General features: G+C 49.2%; 2 protein-coding genes across 2 annotated transcripts in view; both read left to right on the forward strand.

Annotated features, from left to right (window-relative positions):
- The window catches only part of ZCWPW2 (zinc finger CW-type and PWWP domain containing 2), a 1,218,481-nt gene that overhangs the window by 892,571 nt on the left and 303,459 nt on the right, over positions 1-22,451 (forward strand). Inside the window, exon 7 of the mRNA XM_085629962.1 lies at positions 18,428-18,523. Within this exon, the coding sequence (XP_085486088.1) occupies positions 18,428-18,523 (96 nt within the window). The remainder of the gene's footprint in view (positions 1-18,427; positions 18,524-22,451) is intronic.
- Positions 19,852-21,111, forward strand: LOC146788971 (uncharacterized). The gene has a single exon (XM_085630044.1). It carries the CDS (start codon positions 19,852-19,854, stop codon positions 21,109-21,111), a length of 1,260 nt encoding a protein of 419 aa, XP_085486170.1.

Below are 22,451 nucleotides of genomic sequence, written 5' to 3' on the forward strand. Positions count from 1 at the left end.
TCCCCGGGACCACAATCAACCCGGGAGGGGGCTGCACAGCCCCCTTCCCCAATCCTATATATTTTAAATAAAAGGTCGGGCTTCGGGGGATGGGGTCCCTGGGGCTACAATTTCCTGGGGAGGACGCATGGGCCCCCCTCCCCTAAATTAAAAATAAATACATTTTAAAAAAGGCCTGGGGTTAGGGAATCTGGGGCCAAAGTCAGGCATGTAAGGGGGCCATGCAGGCTCCCTCCCTTAGTAAAAAAATATTTTCGGGGAAAAAGTCAGCCTGGCAAGTCACGAAGGCCTTGCCCCCTTTCAATACCAATCTGCAAACCTGCCTCCTGGCACACAACTAGTTAGTGGATGAAGTCCCCTTAGCTCCTGAGGATCCTTGGGGTCAAAGGACGTCTCCTGTTACCACCAGAAAGTCCCACTCAGAGGGATTGCTGAGAGGTCCTTGGAGACCACACCCGTTTCTCCACTATTCTGCAAACACGCCCCCTGGTGCACTGCTGGGTAGGGGATGAAATCCCCTGGGATGATGAGGCTCCTTGGGGCCCAGAACCCCTCCTGTTACCTCCAGTAAGTCCCACACAGGGCGATTGCCGTGAGCTGTTCGGAGGGCCTGGCCCCTTTCTAGTTGTGAGATGAAGTCCCCTTGGATGCTGTTGGTATTTGGGGACCAAGAATCCCTCCTGTTAACTCCAGTAAGTCCCACATAGCGCGATTGCTGGTCAGAGGCATGCCCGCTTTCTCCACCACTCTACAAATGCGCCTCCTGCCACAATACTGGCTCGGGCTGAAGTCCTCTTGGATGCTGAGAGTCCTTGGGGGCCAAGAAGCCCGCCTGTTAACTCCAGTAAGTCCGACACAGCGAGATTCGTGAGAGCTGTTCAGAGGCCCACCCCATTTCTCCACCACTCTGCAAACACGACTACTAGTTGCAAAACCATAGAAATTCACTTAAAAATATCAAAGGTTACAGGTATGTTATAGTTAGGAAATAGAATTTAAAAACTCTTAGAACTTCACTGAAAAAATCAAAGCTTACAGGGAGATTATAGTTAGGCTCATATTTCACTCATACAAAACCAAAGAAATTCAGCAGTAAACTTACCTGAGCTAACTATAACTTATGCCCCCGCAATGCAATGCTTATGACCTCACATATTACATCACTGATCACATGCTCAGTGACATCACTGATGACATCACTGAGGACATCTCAAATGACATCACTGATGACATCATCCACAGAACTCACACACCCTCTCACACCCCATACAACCTCTGGTTCACTCACTCACACACCCCCACAACCTGTCACATACTCATTCATAGACCCATACAAATAATCATACATCCACGTATTCATCTGTAGAGCCACTCACACATCCACTTACTCACATATATAGGCATTCACACAAACACTCACCTAACCAAACAGCTACGTATACAACTAGTAACACCCATACAGCCACACACTCATCCATACAGCTACTACACACCCACTTATTTTCCTATACAGTCTCTCACACGCCCACTCACTCATCCACACAGCCTCTCAGTACAGCCACTCACTCGCCCATATAACCAATCACACACTCACATAAAGCACCCACACAACCACTTATATACCCATTCACACATCCATACAAGTACTCATACATCCACTCACTCACCCATACAGCCATTCACACAGACACCTACTCTCCAATACAGCCACTCACACACCAACTCACTTAACCAAACTCCCACTCAAAGAACCATTCACTCACCCATACAGCTCACTTATACACCCAGTCACTCACTCATACAGCCATTCAGACACCCACTCACTCACCCTTACAGTCACACACACACCCACTCATCCACCCACACAGCGACCAGCATAACCACTCATTGAACAATACAGCCACTCACAGAGCCACTCAATCAATCAATCAATCAGTCAGCGTTTTTTTTCTATTTCCTAACTATAACATCCCTGTAACTTTTGTTTTTTTTATGTGAAAAAAAAATATATATATATATATATAAATATAAATGTATAATTATAATTCTCATTTTAAAACGACTACTTTTAACATTTTATATTATTTCTATTTCTATTTGTATTTTCAAAATTAATGACACAAGTGTTAATATTACAGTGCTTATTATTTATTAAATTTAATTTTAATATACTTACCTCTATTTTTTAAATGTATTCATTCTAAAGTAAAGAATTCAGTAATAAAGATTTCATTTTGAATTATAAATATATGACATATAACTATTACTTGACGTTGTTTTATGAATGTTTTAATTTTTACAAATACATGAATTTGAGGTAACCTAAAACACTTACATTTAAAATCACTACCCTCACCTGAATTCTAAAAATCTTTTTAACCCCAAAACGTTTCTGACCTTTGAACCCTAAAAGTCCCTTTATTCACAAATCATTATCCATCCCCAACACTAAACACTTTTACTGGCTTTACACTGCCCATCTCTGTAGCCTAAAAATATTCTCCAAATCATTACCTATCTATAAACCCTAAAAAGATCCTAATGCCACAGAACACTACATCCTGAAACCCCAAAAATACACATATACCCGAAAAATCACTACCAACACGTGAGTTCCGAAAAAAACCCTTATCCCCAAACACTACTCATCCCTGAACCCTGAAGAATGTCTTACCCCAAATCCCACCTCTAAACCCTAAATATTCCATTATGCAACAGATTGCTAATCATTCCTGAACCCCAAAAAACCCCTTACTGCCCTATTCATTACCCACCTCTGAACCCCCAAAAAACCCTTACCCCATGAAACTACTCACCCCTGAACCATAAAAAGATGTGATTAAATCAAAAAGGAGAAAACAATGTAATCAATTATATATCTGAAATAATTATACATGAAGCACATTCCATTATGTCCCTACTCATTAAAGTACTATTTTCTTTAGGTTTACCTCTATATTATTAATAGTATTCATTTATTTTACCTAAATTGTTATTCATTATAATTTATTATGTATTTAAAATTGTTAAACAGAAAATATGTTTTATTCAAAAACAATGAATTAAATTAATGTTTCCTTTAATCTTAACTTTAACTTATAATCTTTCTTAACATGGATGAATATATTATCTATATGTGTGTGCATACATACACACACATATATATAAATTAGATTATAAATATTTAAATTCTTTAAAAAAAACTTAACTGCAAAGTAAAGTACTACTGTTGTAAAGTTGTGAAGTAATGACTCCTGATGTAATGTCGACAATGTAATGACTCTTGATGTAATGCATCTGAAGTAAATGTAGCATAGTGCCTTTGTGCCATTATTCAAGTTTTTGCCGAAAATAGAGGATACCAAACCATATTTGGTCTTATTCTATATTTTTTGTAGTATTCAGTTAATTTTGATGTCCATGAAATTATCAATTCTTGTGCATTCTCTGCTGAAAAAACATCTTTACTTTCCAGAGTTTTAGGATATCTGCTGCAGTTCCCTGTAGCTACAAAACCATGGCATACATTATCTACTGATTTCATAACTGATGTTCTGACTTCATAGGAATATTGAGTAATTATTTTAATGGCTGATAACGTTTCAAAATGGCTCATTCTTCTCTACTATCGAAATTGCCTACATCTTAAGCGATGACCCAGTGTTTTTGGCAGATATGTTGGACCTTCATTATTTGCCATAAACTTTAGTTTATGTGAAAGGAACCAATATCTAGCGTACTTTTGAAAGGCTCTTAATAAAGGTCAAGGAATTCATCAAACTCTTTCTTTGGATTACCACACACAGACCAATAGACAAACACTGTACACCAATCTACAGTTCCAGTAATTGTTCCCAAGAAGAAAATGCCTCTTACCTACCATTAGCTGAATTTATTTATAATAATGAGAATCTGACTGCTACCAATGTTTCACCCTTTCTTTGTTTACATGGTTTGCATCCAATGGTTTTTCCTTCTTCGCTTCATGTTGGTCATTTAATTTCAGTTGGTACTGATTAAGTAAAGCACTTATAGGAACAAAGACTACCCATCTCTGACAGCATTCATCATTCAAAGGCCAGGATGAAAGAATATGCTGATAGGTCAAGATTGACGTTTTCCTATTTTGTTCCTGTAATGAAAGTCGGGCTATCCTCTCACTTTCTTCCTATTCAAACTTTACCAGTGACATTTCAACCACAATATTTCTTTCTATATCTCATTACTCATCAGACCAGACCTTTGGCTTTTTGCTTTCAGTTATAATCTACTAGTAAAGTCACCCTGCTTTTTTATATCTCACAGTTGAAACCATATGTGTCTGATTGTAAACATAATTTACCACCTCAATGAGCTGCCGCCCATTATGATACAAAGTCAACCTGAATCTGAGGCTCTAGAAATCTTAGGGCTATATTCACAAGAACGTGTGATAACTACCGCAAGAGTAACGTAACGCAACTTTCAATATCGCAGCCCATCGCGGGAAAATAACCCTGTGACAACGTGGAATTCACAACAAGGCGGTAGCATGCGATAGTCTGCAGAAACCGCGGACAATGTCTGCGATAAAACCACCTCGATGGAGATAAAAACACAAACCACAACACCAAAAAACCTGCGATGGGCCAAAGCGCGATTAAGAAATCAGCGATAAGCAGCGCCAGGCCTGCAACACACACCTGGCAGGTGGGAAAAATCTCCATAAAAGCAGAAAAAACACCCACACCCAAACTGACCTACACCCAAGCACCATGGAGGCAGCCAGAGCAGGTGCAGAGGACGAGCGCAACCCCACAAGCACCCTGGATGACCAGCCTGGGACCTCAGGGACAGGGAAGGGCAAGGACAAGAAGACCAGGAAGACGAAGTTCAGTCTACAGGCGAACAGGATCATAGTCACGGAGGTGATGGAACACCATCAACAACTCTTCGTCACCTCCAACGTGTCACTGGGCACCAAATCTGCAATATGGCGGGACATCGTCGAAGGTGAATGCCATCGGAGAGCACAAGCGGACAATGGACGAGGTCAAGAAGGGATGGAATGACATCAAGTGGAAGACCAAGGAGAAACTCTCCGCCAACCAGAAGTCAGCAATGCAGACTGGAGGTGGGGCCCAGCGCCACAGCTGGAGCTAGATGACATGGAGGAGCTGGTATCGACAGTCATCAGTGTGGAGACTGTGGCTGGAGCCGGGGGACCGGACACTGCTCGACAGGACACAACACAACCGCAACAGGGTGAGTGACCACCAGGTACTGGGGGGACGGGTGGAGATGGGCACAATGGCACACATGCACAATCAAGCAGAGCACAGTGCACACCCACAATGACTCTGGGTCATCGCCCAGATCTACAGACTGTCACAATGTACAATGCCATGCTGTCTGAATGTCAACCTGTACCATGCGTCTATATACATGTGGACACATTGTAATACACCATCTCCCCTTCATATCGCAGGGGCACCGTCAACACCTCCTGCAGAGCAGTCCCAGCCACTCTTCACGGATTATGAGGAGGACAACGCCAACATCGACACCCAAACCATCCAAGATATCATTGACCGCCACTCACCAGGGCAGCCCAGCTACATCGATTAGACCCCACCCACCACCCAAACCACCCAGCAGGAGGCACCCACAGCCCCGGCACCCTCCCAAGACCTCCAGGAACAACACATGGCCTTTCAACACCATGTGCTGGAGTGCCAGATGGAGACGGCTGAGCAGGTGTGGGTGGGCTTCGGCATCATGGCTGCCAAACTGGACACCATCCTTGGGTGTCTATGTCTGCCCCATGGTCTCCAACGAGCCCTGACTGACATTGCTGGAGTCATGACATGGAGAGAAGAACAGCTGTCCACTCCAGCGATGCCAGCCAGCTCCAGCGATGCCAGCCGTGAGCTAGCACACATACGGAGGCTCATGGAGGACATGGTGCGGATGGAGGCGGAAAGGATGGCAGCCACCGCTGCACATCATCGAAATGTAGCTGGGATCTATCATGCCCTAAAGACCTCAACCATGGCATTGCTGCCACAAGGCGTGGCACTGATGAATGCTGCTGCCCCCACACCATCCACATCCCCGCCCCCTGGTGTGTCAGTGCCACCCAGTGCGGCAGCAAGATCCACTCAGGCCCCTGATGTGTCAGTGGCACACAGTGCGGCAGCCGGATCCACTCAGGCCCCTGATCTGTCAGTGCCTCACAGTCGGTAGCTGGATCCTCTCAGGCACCTGATGTGTCAGTGGCACACAGTGTGGCACCCGGTTCTGCAACACCCACAGATGGGGCAGGGCACACACCCGGAGACAAGGACGTGGATGGGACTGTGGTCAGAAGGACCAGGCACTAGCATTCATTACCACCACCTGGCCTGTTTCTGCTTGGCCCCACACATGACCTCAAGACCTTCCACTGACCCATGATACACTCCGATGCACTCACCTTGGACAGCGACATGGACTGCCAAATCCGGATTGATGACCAGTGACACGGCAACCAGGCTGCGGACTGTACCCTTCCCTTCAGCAGGACTTGTCATCCCCGGATGGACTCTGGCTAGCCCTCCACGGGCCCATATTGTGTAGTGTGCTGGGCATTGCCCTGAACCGCTCCAGCTGCATAACTGCACTGGATGTGCAATAAACATCCATTGACGCACTGTTGTGTCATGTCTTTCATCAGTCATGTATGCATGTGTGGATGAATGTAGGGGCAGTGATTTCCCTTGCATCAATGATGCTCATCCTGTGGGATGTCAGTCAGAGGGTGCTACATTGCATATTGTGTACCGGGTCCCGTGGACACTACAACAGGGACACACGCATCACTCACTTCCTTGTCCGGACATGGATTGAACCACGCCCAAAGCTCACGTGTCATTGTGGCAAGCCCTGTGCTGGTCCGGCGTTCGGCAGGCCAGACCACTCCGCTTATGCTCAGAGGGGGGCCCTCATTGCTCCCTGTCGCAGGCGAACTCGCTGGTGGTGTGCAGGTCACTGGTCTAGTTGTCAGCATGTCACAGCCACTCCCTGAGGGCAGGTTTGCACGCACACCACACCGATCTGGCACAGGCGTCACAGGCCGTGTGACTCTGCCAACATAAGGGGCCGACGACGTCACATTCTCCTCTGCCCGTGGCGACTGGATGACGGATGCCACGGTTCCCAATCATGAAGGGCACAAGAGTTTGGTTGTGCACAGGGTTAGTGGGAACCCAGGCCTGCATACGGCACGGGCCGACCACCACGTGGCGCTGACTGGGGTTGCACTGGGTTAGTGGCAACCCAGGCCTGCGTACGGCATGGGCTGACCACCACGTGACGCTGACTGGGGTTGCACAAGGTTAGTCGCACCCGGCGCATTGTGGTAGGCACAGGCACCCTGCCACGGGACGGTGACTTTGGGTGCACTGAGTCAGTGGCACCATAAGCTGCTGAGCGGGTGGGCACCCTGTGATGATGCGCCGTCCCGGCAGTCCGGGCAACTCAGGTTTCGTGTGCCCTGCTGGATCGCAGTGTAGGCCAGAGCCAGCGGGTAGTGCGGGCCTACCGCCACGTGGCCTCGCTTCCGGGTCACAGACTTAGTGGCACCCATTGGGCTGATCGGGTGTGCAAAAGAAACACAATTGATGTACGTAATGCTGAACACATCAAAACTGAGCAGGTGTGCACCCTGCGATGTTGCCGGATGCACTGGTATGTCCTCTGCCATGGAGCATTCAAGACCCAGCACCAAACGTGAGACCTGTTGGCCTGCGGAGGTGTGGAGGGTGCCATGTCCGTGGGCCCGGGCTTGTGGCTTGCAGCGGCACGTGGTGGGACATCCATTCTACACGCTGGTGGCGGAAGGTGAGCAGTGAGGCCTGGGTGTGCATGGGCGGGCATGCTCTGTGGGCGGTGGGTGCCTTTGTGATGCCTCTGCCTGGGTATGCATGGGCGGGTAGGCGATGTTATCTTGAGCAAGTGTGTGTACTGTGCCAGACATGTATCTGGACTCTGTTTCAGATGACGGCTCTGAATCAGATGTGTGTCCTGGTGTACTGCTATACATACTGGCACGTGGTTGGAGACACACCGTTGGCAGCAGGTGAGCAGTGTGGCCTGGGTGCGCAGGGGCGGCTCTCTCTCTTTCTCTCTCTCCCTCTCTCTTTCTCTCTCTCCCTCTCTTCTTCTCTCTCTCTCTCTCTTCTTCTTTCTCTCTCTCTCTCTCTCCCTCTCTTCTCTCTCTCTCTCTCCTTTGCTCTCTCTCTGTCCTTTGATGTACGCAGGACACACCTTCTCATCATGTTTTTTGTCTTGCAGGCTGTGACCTACGGACTGTCCCGTGGGGAGCCGCCATGTCTCTTCATTTAATTTTGGTGTTCATTTAGAAAAAGTTGTATTTGTTGCTTCAAAAGTGAAAGTGTGATGCTCATTTCTGTGACGGCACATGCATTTCAACTGTTGTGAATGTGCGACATCATGCAGAATATTTTGAACATGTTTTTTGTATAGCTGATGTGGCATGTCTTTGTTGGGGGGTGCCAGGGAGAGATGGTCCGGGGGGGATGTTGGTGGGTGTTGTGGCCCTCTTGGGTGTCTGGGCCGCATGATGTGTGGTTCCATGGCATCTGTTGTCCTTCCGATGTGGCCCAGGGCTGGTCTTCCTTTTGTAGTGCTGGCTGCCGTCCGACTTAACTCCAGGTCAGAGAAGGTGTAGATTTCCTGGTGCTAACGCGCCTTATCGCCGGTTTTGTATTCTTATCGCCGATCGGACTGGTCGTTGAGGTGTGGTGTTGTCTTGGCTTTTGGCACGGGAACACCTACTCTGCATCTCATTAGCGATAGTTGCGGGGATCCTCTGTGGCAAAGTTTTTTTGCGGCTGCTTTCACAGGTAAACTAGTGCTGTGGGCTGTTAGCAATGGCTTGTGAATGGGGAGGTACATTTATCACGACTTTGGCTGCGATAAAGTGCCCTTAATTCGGCGATAGCTTCTTGTGAATATGTCCCTTAATTCCCAAATCTTCTGAGATAGTCTTTCCAATGTATGAAAAACGTAAGACAATCAGTACAGTTGAGCATCATATTGATAAATCCAGAGCCTCCTAAGGAGGGGTATACTCTTGCCTCTAAAGATAGAACTTATGGAGAGCCGCTTGGTTCTGAAGAGGCGGTATGCATGATGTGCATAAAGGATTGTCTGCCCGCTTCATCCAGGACCATGGGCTGGCCCAGGGATGCTTGCAGTAGCCCTGAAAGTTTTCTGCTGGGAGCAGCGTCTCTGTGCACAGTTCAATATGCTGGATTGAGAGTTCTAAGAAAGAGTATGATGGTATGCATTACGGTCTGATTTCATTCCCTTACATGCTTGTCCCGTGTGCCTGGTCTTCTCTGCCTTACGGTGATTGCGTGCTCTTCTCCTTCTATTTTTCTGCTCCTCTTGAGGGGTCTTTCTCCTGTTTCTTTTCCGCATGCTGCGTCTTGCTTTCACTTTGGCAGCGCAGCCGCGGTAGGTTCGAAGGCGGTGATGGGTAGTATTTGAAAGCCGCCTCCCTGTTCCTCCTTGCTTGAGTTCGCTTCCGGTTCTAGCCACAGAAGGATTCTGGCTGCCGGTGTTGCTGGCGCCTTGTTGTTTACGGAGCTCCTGTAGATTGGACTGAATTTGCTCTTCTGCTTCTTGAGTAGCCATGTGTTCCTGTATTGCATTTGCCATTTTACACGTTACACGTACTAAACTGTATATTGACCTCGATTTCATGTGATGCTCTGGTCTTCCATTTTGTTGCATTGCATCTCCATTTTGTACTGCTTTGCCCTGTAGTTACACTTCAGCAGTAACATAAACATGTTTTTCACGTAAACCAGTACAAGCTGGTGCGAGACATACCTCGTGAGGTTATTTTGTACCCTGAGCTTGTTTTTGTGCATTCTATGCTTATCTCTGAGACATAGGGAGGATGCGCTGTGCAAGGCTCTCCAAGGCCGGAGATAGGGAAAGAATCTGGCCAGGTCTGTATGGGTGGATCTGACGCAGAGATGCGGCCAGCACCTATGATGGATAGATGGGCGAGAACGCCTGCTAGAGGGTTCTCGAACGTGTTGATTTAACTATGGGTTGTCCGTGGGTTGGAGCTCAGGAACTCAGTCTTGGAGAGGACGCACTCGCGGGACGACTTTGGTGCCCGGAGAGATTACTTCCTGTCCCCCAGTCCCTACAGGGTTCCCGACTTGGTGTTTTCGGTGCTTGGCCAGGGATGTTGAAGGCTCCGGTGCAGACGCATCTGGTGAGGTGCTTTGTACATTAACTGTTTATATATCTATATTCAAGATCTCATATTTGTATATATATATAGTGTGGTGTATTCATTGTTTCACGTGGTGCCTAAGAACTTACTAGCTTCAGTGACTTATTGCCCTTGTCTACGATACTAATAAAGCTAATTTTACCTCCAGAGGAGTGTTGGAGTTTCTGTGTAAGTAAGTGGTGTGCGTAAGTTTAGATTACGCAAGTGGGCAAGGCAATACATTTTGGCGTAGTCGGCAGGATACATAAATAACGCGGGTAGGAACATGTTTAAAAAGACGAAAGGTGGTTTTGGTTCCTTGGCACCAAGTGAAATTCCTTTTGCCCCCATGCAAATTCCTGGATGGGAGGCGATGCCGTACTCGGCGCTGGCGCGTGAGTATTCTAAAAGCACAGGATTAAGTGAGAGCTGGTTTGACTGTTTGGGCGAAGCAACGCCAGAAGATGTTTTAAATTGTTTACAGAAGGTTCCCGTGGAAAAAGGTAAAGAATTATATACAGTGAGCCGCCGAGGTTGGGCTCTGTTGCATGCATACCGTCAAGTTTTTGACAAATGCTTATCTCTGCAGCGGGAACAGTTGAGCTTAGAAAAACAACTCGTTGATGCTAAGAATATGTCAACTATGCTTTCCTGTCAGAATAAGCTATTACAAGACAAATTAGAAACATATCAGACTATAGCAGAACGGGCTGCAGTCCGTGTCACTGAACACAGATACAGGAAAAGGAGGGGTAGAGTGAGTAAGCGAAAAGTCCATTTAGCGATTGCCAAAGCAGGCTTAGATTTTGATCCATCCACCTGGGACTCTAACATCTGGGAATCATCAGAGTTCTCCTCAGAAGGAGAGCAGCCTTTTCAGAGAGAAAGACAGGGGGAGGAGGTAAATAATAGCAAGAGAGTGGAAGTTCAGCCCATTCTAAGATGGAAACTTCAATCCAGTCCACAGCACCTGGACGGGGTTATGTTAAATAGTCTGGAGGATTTTACTCAACAGGAGATCAGTGATATTTTAGAAAGATTTAGACAGAAGTCTGGCGAGGCACTATTAACTTGGATGGTGCGCCTCTATGATCAAGGCGCTTCTGGAGTAATGTTAGACAGTGGAGATGCTGCCAAATTTTGCACTCTCAGTACTGATCCCACTGTGCAGGGACATTTTCGGAATTACAATGGTAATGACCAAATTACCCTGTTGCAACTAGCAGCACAGGGATGTGGTTACAGGTATCCCACAGAGTCAGACTGGCCCGGGAATGAAAAACCATGGTTCACCCTGAGAGATGCCATGCAGAGAATTAAGGAGGAGGGAATGAAGCTGGCAATCCTTATAGGTGAGGCGCATGATTTGGCGGGTCAGAGAATGACTGTGTCAGTACGGAATAAAATCATTTGTTTAGCACCCCTCGCATACAAAACGGTGATAATGACTTTGTTGATTAACCAAACTGGTAATACCATAGGAGAAGTAGTTGAGGCGATCCGTGAGTTGGGAGAGCTTGGGGAGTGGAACAGGCCAGACAGGGCTTCGCGCTCAGAGTCCCGCACTGACAACAACCGAGTAACCCGACGTGATATGTTTTTGGCGCTGTTAAAGGATGGGGTGTCAAGGAGTGAGATTGATGGTATTGAGACCAAAAGTATGTGGGAAATGTACCGTAAGCGAGGACTGGATAAGAAGGAGGGGAGTAAGCATGTGAATAGAAAGGATAACAAGAAAGTAAGTCGTAGGGAAGCAGAGTCTGAGGAGAAGCACGACAAAGCAAGTCAGGAGAGGGAGAGAGAGAGGGAATCTCATGTGAAAGTGACAAAAGAGAAAGGTTGGGACCGAGACTGTACAGATTCAGATGGGGACCGGGAAGAGGAGGAGTTGTTCCCTGAAGGTTACCCGACATTGTATTTAGATCTGCGCCGGAACTTGCGCCGGGCAGATACAGAGCTGCGCAGGAGAAAATTAGATTAGGAAATGGGCCAAGCTCCGGTGCAGGGATGGGCTTGCAAAGATAATAGACCGCTTGTGAGGGTTGAGATCTATTGGAAAAATAGAAACGTTCAGGAGGTGCGGGCTTTAGTAGACACCGGAGCGGAGGCCACGTTGATACATGGCAATCCACGAAAATTTTAAGGACAGTATTTTACTATCACGGGTTTGGGTGGACAGGAGACACCAGCAGTGCAAACGGTAATTCAGATGAAAATAGGCAGACTTCCCAAGAGAGCATACACTGTCTTGATTGTGCCCATTCCAGAGTACATTATTGGTATTGACATTTTGAAAGGTATGACCCTTTAACCCTCGGGCTGGTCGCTCCCCCCGCCGCTGCTGCTCCACCTGACCTGTGTCCTGCTTCCTGGACTTGCCCCTCGGCGCTCCTCAGCTCGTTTTCCTCCGCTCCTCTGCCGTTTTTCCCGCCGTTTTCCCGCCCTCGCCCCGTGTGACTGACCCTTTCTCTTTTGTACCCCCGTGTGCTGCTGCCTGTCTTGTCGCCGTTCCCTCGCCCCTTTTCTCTTTTGTACCCCCGTGTGCTGTTGCCTGTCTTGTCGCCATTCCCTCGCCCCTTTTCTCTTTTGTACCCCCGTGTCCTGTTACCTGTGCTGTCGCCGTTTTTCGCCTCCCCGCGCCCGTGTTTTTCTCCCACCGCTGCTCCCCTGCGGCCCCGCCCACCTGCTCTCCCATTGGAGGGCCTACCCTCCCGCCTCCCAGCTGACCCCTCCTCCCCTTCTACCCTCTTATGGTGGCCGCTGCGCGGCGGACTTAGCGACCCTTGACCCTCAGGCTGGTCGCTCCCCCCGCCGCTGCAGCTCCACCTGACCTGTGTCCTGCTTCCTGGACTTGCCCCTCGGAGCTCCTCAGCTCGTTTTCCTCCGCTTCCCTGCCGTTTCTCCCGCCGTTTGCCCGCCATCGCCCCGTGTGACTGACCCTTTCTCTTTTGTACCCCCGTATCCTGTTACCTGTGCTGTCGCCGTTTTGCGCCTCCCTGCGCCCGTATTTTTCTCCCGCCGCTGCTCCCCTGCGGCCCTGCCCACCTGCTCTCCCATTGGAGGGCCTACCCTCCCACCTCCCGCCTCAAAGCTGACCCCTCCTCCCCTTCTGCCCTCTTATGGCGGCCGCGCCGCTGGCGCGCCAAAGGCAAGCCCGTCCGCGCCTGTCCCGCGCCCAGCGCCAGACCCCCTGGCCCCCGCAGACGCCAGCCCACCCGCCGGACTTACGCCGCCGCCACCCTCAACACACTCAACACCAGCCGGATCCCCGGTTGCTACCGAGCCACCCCAAGACGCTCCCATGGGCCCTTCACCTGCCAATCCTGCAAGTTCTCCTGAATCCGGACCTGCACCGCACCGCACCCGCCAAGCCGAGCACCAGCAACAACCACCTGAAGTGCATTCTGCTCAACACCCGCTCCGTCCACAGACACGCCGTGGAACTCTGGAACCTGCTCGACACCACATCTCCAGACGTCGCCTTCCTCACGGAAACCTGGATGAACGCCTCCTCAGCGCCCGACATCGCCATCGCTATCCCGGACGGATACAAGATCACCCGGAGGGACCGCGTCAACCAAACAGCAGAAGGCATCACCATCGTCCACAAGAACACCATCCGCATCACAACCAACTCCGACGACACCCTCACAGCCGCCGAACATCTTCACTTCCAGATACACACCGACCCCAAGACCACACTCAGAGGCACCCTCATCTACAGACCCCCAGGACCTCGCACACAATTCAGCGAAGACATCGCAGACTTCATCAGCCCACACGCCCTCCCCTCCGCTGACTACATCCTCCTAGGGGACCTCAACTTCCACCTGGAGAACAACAACGACAACAACACCACCACCCTGCTGGACAACCTCGCCAACCTCGGACTCAAGCAACTGGTGAACACCCCCACCCACTACGCCGGACATACGCTTGACCCAGTCTTCTCCTCCAGCAAGTACATCTCCTTCAGCCACTCCACCGGACTCCACTGGACAGACCACAGCTGCGTCCACTTCAGCTTCAGAAGGACCATGACTCACCACCACCCGCAACAGGTTCCCCGCAGGAGCTGGAACAAGATCACCACCGACCAGCTCACCACATCACTTAGCCAGAACCCTCCCGCCAGCTCAACGGACCCCAACCAAGCAGCCAACAACCTCACACAGTGGATCACCAACTGCGCTGATGACCTCGCACCGCTGAAAAACCATTCCAGCAGGCCCGGCAGCAAGAAAGCCTCCTGGTTCAACGATGACCTCAAGGACTCCAAGAAGAACTGCCGTACCCTCGAGAAAGCCTGGCGAAAAAACCCGACTACAGACAACATGACCACCCTCAAGCACGCCACCCGCAAACACCACCAGCTGATCCACACCACCAAGAAGACAGCATTCAAGGAACGACTAGACAACAACGCACACAACACCAAGGAACTCTTCAGCATCGTCAAAGAGCTCTCCAACCCCAGCGCCGGAAACAACGACATCACTCCCTCACAAGACCTCTGCGACTCACTTGCCTCATTCTTCCACAACAAGTTCACCGACATGCACAACAGCTTTGGCGCACAGACCACGCACCCGACCACCGAACTGATGCCCCCCACCACCACCCTCCACGCCTGGACCCCGGTCAGCACCGAAGACACCATCCACACGATGAACACCATCCACTCCGGATTTCCAACCGACCCATGCCCCCACCACGTCTTCAACAAGGCCGACTCCGTCATCGCACCCCAACTCCGGGACATCATCAACTGCTCCTTCAACACCGCCACCTTCCCGGAGAGCTGGAAGCATGCCGAACTCAGCGCCCTACTGAAGAAACCATCAGCAGACCCCACCGACCTCAAGAACTACCGCCCCATCTCGCTCCTCCCGTTTCCTGCCAAAGTCATGGAGAAGACCGTCAACAGACAGCTGGCCGCCTTCCTCGAGACAAACGGATCCCTCGACCACTCGCAGTCCGGCTTCCGAGCCAACCACAGCACCGAGACCGCCCTCATCGCAGCCACTGACGACATCCGAGCCCTGCTCGACAACGGGGAAACAGCGGCCCTCATCCTCCTGGACCTCTCCGCAGCGTTCGATACTGTCTGCCACCGCACCCTAGTGCAGCGCCTCAGCAACATCAGAATGCAAGAGAAGGCACTAGAGTGGATCATCTCGTTCCTCGCCGGAAGAACCCAGAGAGTCCGCCTCCCCCCGTTCAGATCCGAGGCCACCGAAGTCATCTGCGGCGTACCACAAGGATCTTCACTCAGCCCCACCCTCTTCAACGTCTACATGAGCCCCCTCGCAGCCATCGCACGCCAACACAACCTCAACTTCATCTCCTACGCCGACGACACCCAGCTGATCCTCTCCCTCACCAACGACCCAGCCACCGCCAGAACCAACCTACACGAAGGGATGAAAGATGTAGCCGAGTGGATGATGAACAGCCGCCTGAAACTGAACTCAGACAAGACGGAAGTCCTCATCCTTGGATCATCACCCTCTGCCTGGGACGTCTCCTGGTGGCCCCCTGCCCTGGGCAGCACACCCAAACCAACGGACCACGCACGCAACCTGGGCTTCATCTGGCTTCATCCTGGACTCCTCCCTCTCGATGACCAGACAAGTCAACGCCGTCTCGTCATCATGTTTCAACATCCTACGCATGCTCCGAAAGATCTTCCGATGGATCCCCACCGAAACCAGGAAGACGGTCACCCAGGCACTCGTCACCAGCCGACTGGACTACGGAAACACCCTCTACACCGGAACCGCAGCCAAACTGCAGAAAAGACTCCAATCCATCCAGAACGCCTCCGCACGTCTCATCCTGGACATCCCCCGACACAGCCACATCTCCGGACACCTGAGAGACCTGCACTGGCTCCCCATCAGCAAGAGAATCACGTTCCGACTCCTCACCCACGCACACAAGGCCCTCCACGACCTGGGCCCCAGGTACCTCAACAACCGCCTGACCTTCTACACTCCTACCCGCCAGCTATGATCGACCAGCCACGCCCTCGCCGCCGTTCCACGCATTCGAAGAACCACCATGGGAGGAAGATCCTTCTCCTACCTGGCAACCAAGACTTGGAACTCCCTCCCCATCCACCTCCGTCTGGCCCAAGACCACCTCTCCTTCAGGAAGCAACTCAAGACCTGGCTGTTCGAGCAGTAGCGGACCCCCCTCCCCCAAGCGCCTTGAGACCCTCCGGGTGAGTAGCGCGCTATACAAATTTCTTGATTGATTGATTGATTGATATTTAGATGACGGATGCTATCAGTTTGGGTCAAAGCAGTACCTCTCTGTGGCTGCTGTGAGGGTGGGGCGCTTGAAGATTCCCCCAGTGAAGGTGCCCCAAGCAACAAAAGTGGTTCATATGAAGCAGTACAGGATCCCAGGGGGACATGATGAGATTACCGCAACCATACGGGACTAGGTGGAGGCGGGGGTGGTGAGACCGGTTACCACGGCGTGGAATAACCCTGTGTGGCCCGTGCGCAAACCGGATGGAAGCTGGCGCATGACTGTTGATTACCGCGAGCTGAATAAGCATACGCCCCCGTTGACAGCCGCGGTCCCCGACACCATCACTTTGATTGAGAAAATTCAGAAACACAATGGGACATGGTATGCGGCACTTGATATTGCCAATGCTTTTTTCACGATTCCAATTGCCCCCGAGTCCCAGGAACAATACTCCTTCTCGTGGAATGATAGGCAGTTCACATTCCAATCTTTGCCACAGGGGTATTTACATAGCCCTACAATCTGTCACCGGTTGGTGGCAGAGCATTTGGATGAGGTGTCAGTTATTCCTGGGGTACAACTTTGTCATTACATTGATGATGTGTTGATTCAAGGAGAGACCCAAGAACAGGTGCAGGCTCAACTAGACAGAATTGTAGAGCATTTGCAAAGAAAAGGGTGGGTGATTAACCCAGAGAAGGTGCAGGGACCCTCCCAGAGTGGGAAGTTTTTAGGTATTCAGTGGCATCAGGGGCATAGAGAGGTGCTGCCACAAGTAAGGCAAAAGATCAAGGAGTTTGCAGTGCCGCGAAACAGGAAGGAGGCGCAGCGTTTCATTGGATTGTTTGGTTTTTGGAGACAGCACATTCCCCATTTGAGTCAGATCTTGGCCCCTCTGTACAAGGTTACACGGAAGAAGCATGAGTTTGAGTGGGGGGAGGCCCAGCAACAGGCATTTGAGTCAGCGAAGGAGGCTATACAGCGTGCCCTGGATCTATGGCCCATACGAGAGGGAAGCATTGATTTGAATGTAACAGTCCAGGATCAGTATGCGACCTGGAGCCTGTGGCAAAAACAGGGGAGACAGAAGGTGCCCCTAGGGTTTTGGACAAAGAAACTACCTGATGCTGGACAGCGGTACACTCCTTTTGAAAAGCAGTTGTTGGCATGCTATTGGGCTCTGGTGGATACCGAGCAATTAACCCTGGGGCACAATGTATTTTTGAGACCTGAAATTCCTATCATGCAATGGGTGATGAGCTCACCCAAGACACACAGGATTGGGCATGCACAGGAGGCTAGCGTCATAAAGTAGAAGTGGTACACACAAGACAGAGCACAAGTGGGTCCTAAAGGTACCGCAGTGCTGCATGAGCAAGTGGCGCAGACTTCAGTAGCAGATGCAGAAATGTTGCAAGATGTACACAGAGTACGAGAGTCCCCAGTGAAATGGGGCAGGACCATTCTCAGAGTTGTCCGCGGAGGACAAAAAGCATGTGTGGTTTACAGATGGCTCAGCCAGATATGTAGGGACCAAGAGACATTGGAAGGAGGTGTCATACAATCCTGTGACCAAAAAGTTGCTGTCGACTACTGGAGAGGGAAGAAGTAGTCAGTTCGCAGAATTGTAAGCGGTTTACTAGGCTTTAAAGCAAGAGCTCCCTGGTACATGTCACATTTATACTGATTCATGGTCTATGGCCAATGGGCTAGCCACTTGGCTTCCCACATGGCATGCTCATAATTGGATGATTCACAATAGGGAGGTTTGAGGAAAGGAGTTGTGGCAGGAGATTTGGGAATTGTTGTCCCAGAGTACAGTCACAGTTTATCATGTTGATACTCATTGCCCGACTGACTCACTAGAGCATTGGTGCAATTCCTTTGCAGACCAAGAAGCGAAGATTCGTGAAGCTGAGGTGGCGACGCAGGATTCTGACTTGGTGGGCATGGCTAAATGGGCGCATCAGAAAAGCGGACATTTGGGCGAGCGAGCCACTAGCAGGTGGGCAGAAAGTAGAGGGATGTGTATTCCCCTAGATTTGATTAAAAATGCAATTATTCACTGTCCTGTTTGTCAGCATACCCAACACAGACCGGTTCCGCAGGTAGTGAGAGGCCAGCTAGGCAGAGGGAAGTTGCCAGGGCAAATATGGCAAATTGATTTCATCGGGCCAATGCCAATGAGTTGAGGATGTCATTATGCATGCACGGTGGTGGATACTTATTCTGGCTATCTCATCGCCTTTCCATGTAAGAGAGCAACCCTGTCTAACATTCTGAAAACTTTAAATTTGTTGATTTTGTATTACGGAATTCCTTTGCAGGTCCAGAGTGACAATGGGTCACACTTTAAAGGAAAGATGGTGCAAGATTTTTGTGTGCAGCATAACATTAAGTGGATCTATCACATACCCTACTACCCACAGGCAGCGGGTTTGATTGAAAGAATGAATGGTTTGTTGAAAGAGCAGTTGAAAAAGTTGTCCGATGGGTCATTGAAGGGGTGGAGGGATCACTTGTCTGATGCATTGCAAATTTTGAACAACCGACCCCTTGCCAATGCAGAAACTCCTTTAATGTGCATGTTGACCCCAGCTTTGCAGATCAAGCCCCATGTGGCCACAAACACGATTCTGTACTGGGAGACAGCTCCCGGAGCTTTAGCTCCATATCGGGCCACACCAGAGGCTGCTGGTCTTGATTTACATGCCCTGAAACTCTATCGATTGCAACCACGAGACATTACCTTGATTGAGACAGGAATTGGAGTTCAAATTCCCCCAGAGCATTTCGGACTGATCGCTCCTTGATCTGGACTTGCCCTTAAAGGCATCCAGGTTTTGGGAGGGGTGGTCGATGCCGATTACCAGGGGGAGATCAAAGTTATCCTATTGAACAATGGAGACAATGATCTGATTGTGCAACCCGGTGGCCGAGTTGCCCAAATGGTCATCATGCCGGTTTATGGAGGAAATGTCATGAAGGGGACGGCCCCAGCCCTTCTAACTGTGCGAGGAAAGGGCGGGTTCGGATCTACTGACAAGAACCCAGGGGCGAAAGTATGGGTAGAGTCCCCAAACAAACCTCCTGAACCTGCAGAACTAATCGCTAAGGGAAAGGATAATATCCTCGTCATCATGAGACCCGGACAGGAAAAGTGGGAAAATGTACCTGCTGAAAAATGTTATTTACGGGAGTGATTATACTAGTTTGTTTTCTGTTTCTAGATCACAGTATGGCTTTCCGCTGCAATGCTTGCGCTGTGTGGTCTGTGTTTGGGCGTGTCCGGAGGGGTACGGGAGGGCCCGGGGATGCCGAAGGGGATCAACCGCCTGAGTCGGATGACAGCATTGTTGCAGCAACCGGATAACATCTGGACCTACTTGGCCGGGAATGTGCTGAACACTTCCCACTTCTGTATGAGAAATCTTCAGAGTACAGCTGATATGATAACCACTTGTCTTGTTGCCGTACCTACCCCTGCACGTGTGCTTCTGCACATCTTCAACCAAACTAACTTTGATGGGGTAGTGGAGGAAACTGATGTTCAAACACATCTGAGTCTTTATGAGTACTGTCGTTTTTGCCCGGAGGTTATAGATAACCTCTGGAGGAACATGACGAGTATTGTTACCTACTACATCACTACTGGAGACGTTTGCTATCAACTAACTTGTGACCCTGCCAAAATTGGCAAGTGTGGCCAATTGAAACTAGAGAAGAGCACACAATTGACCACTGATCACCAAACATTATGTCAGTCACGACATGACAGCTTTTGCAGTAATGTTACCAATCATATGGTCTGTAATCATACAGTATTAACCGCTAGCCATATTAACCATGTGAAATTATCTAAGGGATGGCTATTCTCGTGTGGCAATATTTCATACACTTACATACCAGCTAATATAACTGGAGGACCTTGTGCATTATCACGATTAAGTCTTATGCTTTTTCCCATGCATTCTGTCACACATATTCGCTCTTCTAGAGCAGCTGTTCAAACACCTGAGGATTGTGACTCCAATATTGATTTGCTTTCTAGAGCAGAGTATACTAGTTTGGCTATTGCCATTGTAGGAGTGCCAGGACTGTCCGTTTATAATGCAAGAACTATTGCTAAGCTTGCCTGTTTACTTGTGAAGAATCTCAATCATACTTCTGCGGCTTTAGCTGATTTGTTATTAGATGTTCAAGGAACGAAAAAAGCTGTTTTGCAGAATAGGGCAGCTGTGGACTATTTGTTGTTAAAACACAACCACGGTTGCGAGGACTTTGATGGACTCTGTTGTTTCAATTTATCTGATCATTCTACATCTATCCATGCGCATATTAATGCTTTAAAAGATTTAGTGAAAGGGGTCACCCAAAACGCTAATCAAGGATGGTGGGATTGGTTGTTTGGGTGGCTACCTAACTTTGCACAGCTTCATTATATCTTGGGTGTTATCGTAGTGCTTATTTGTGTTTCTATTTCATTATGTTGTTGTATTCAATGTATTCCTAATCTTCTCTCCTTTCTTCATCCCAGATCCATAGTCTTTAGGCCAATGGGATATGATAGGTGAATTGAGGGTCAAGGGGTGGAATGTATTGCATTTGCCATTTTACACGTTACACGTGCTAAACTGCATATTGACCTCGATTCCATGTGATGCTCTGGTCTTCCATTTTGTTGCATTGCATCTCCATTTTGTACTGCTTTGCCCTGTAGTTACACTTCAGCAGTAACATAAACATGTTTTTCACGTAAACCAGTACAAGCTGGTGAGAGACATACCTCGTGAGGTTATTTTGTACCCTGAGCTTGTTTTTGTGCATTCTATGCTTATCTCTGAGACATAGGGAGGATGCGCTGTGCAAGGCTCTCCAAGGCCGGAGATAGGGAAAGGAATGTCTTTTGCCTCTGCGCACCCAAACAGAATCTGGCCAGGTCTGTATGGGTGGATCTGGTGCAGAGATGCGGCCAGCACCTATGATGGATAGATGGGCGAGAATGCCTGCTAGAGGGTTCTCGAACGTGTTGATTTAACTATAAAAAGAGGTGTCCGTGGGGTAGAGCTCAGGAACTCAGTCTTGGAGTGGACGCACTCGCGGGACGACTTTGGTGCCCAGAGAGATTACTTCCTGTGCCCCAGTCCCTACAGGGTTCCCGACTTGGTGTTTTCGGTGCTTGGCCAGGGATGTTGAAGGCTCCAGTGCAGACGCATCTGGTGAGGTGCTTTGTACATTAACTGTTTATATATCTATATTCAAGATCTCATATTTGTATATATATAGTGTGGTGTATTCATTGTTTCACCTGGTGCCTAAGAACTTACTAGCTTCAATGACTTATTGCCCTTGTCTACGATATTAAGAAAGCTAATTTTACCTCCAGAGGAGTGTTGGAGTTTCTGTGTAAGTAAGTGGTGTGCGTAAGTTTAGATTACGCAAGTGGGCAAGGCAATACAGTTCCGCTGGAACAAATACGACTCCCTCTCCTGTTTCTTGTTTTGGAATTTGGGACTTGCAATACGTTGTTAGGTTTGCGAGGTGCCTCATAACCTCATTGCCCGTGAACTTTGTTATATTTTTCCCAGTGCACTGGAGGATTGTTTTTGAAAGGACTTCCTCCTGACGTTTCCAATAATTTAGGAGATCAAAGGCGGGTTTTTTGCACCACGTGCTTTTTCCTGTATTTCCAAGATGTTCCTAGTTTTCCTCCTCTGAATATTGTCTGGTAACCACATTTATATTTTGGGGGCTTCACCTTATTTCTGCCTTCAATACATCGTGAAGGAGTACATCTTTTCCTGGATTCAGTGGAGGCCAGTCCCTAACATAAGAGGGGGTGAGCAAGGGTCCATCTATGTTTATCATGTTTTGTGTAGCACGCTGCTTTTCTCTTTGGGGTATTTCTTACTGA

This window comes from Triturus cristatus, chromosome 10 (assembly GCF_964204655.1).
Source record: "Triturus cristatus chromosome 10, aTriCri1.1, whole genome shotgun sequence".
Lineage (NCBI taxonomy): Eukaryota > Metazoa > Chordata > Amphibia > Caudata > Salamandridae > Triturus > Triturus cristatus.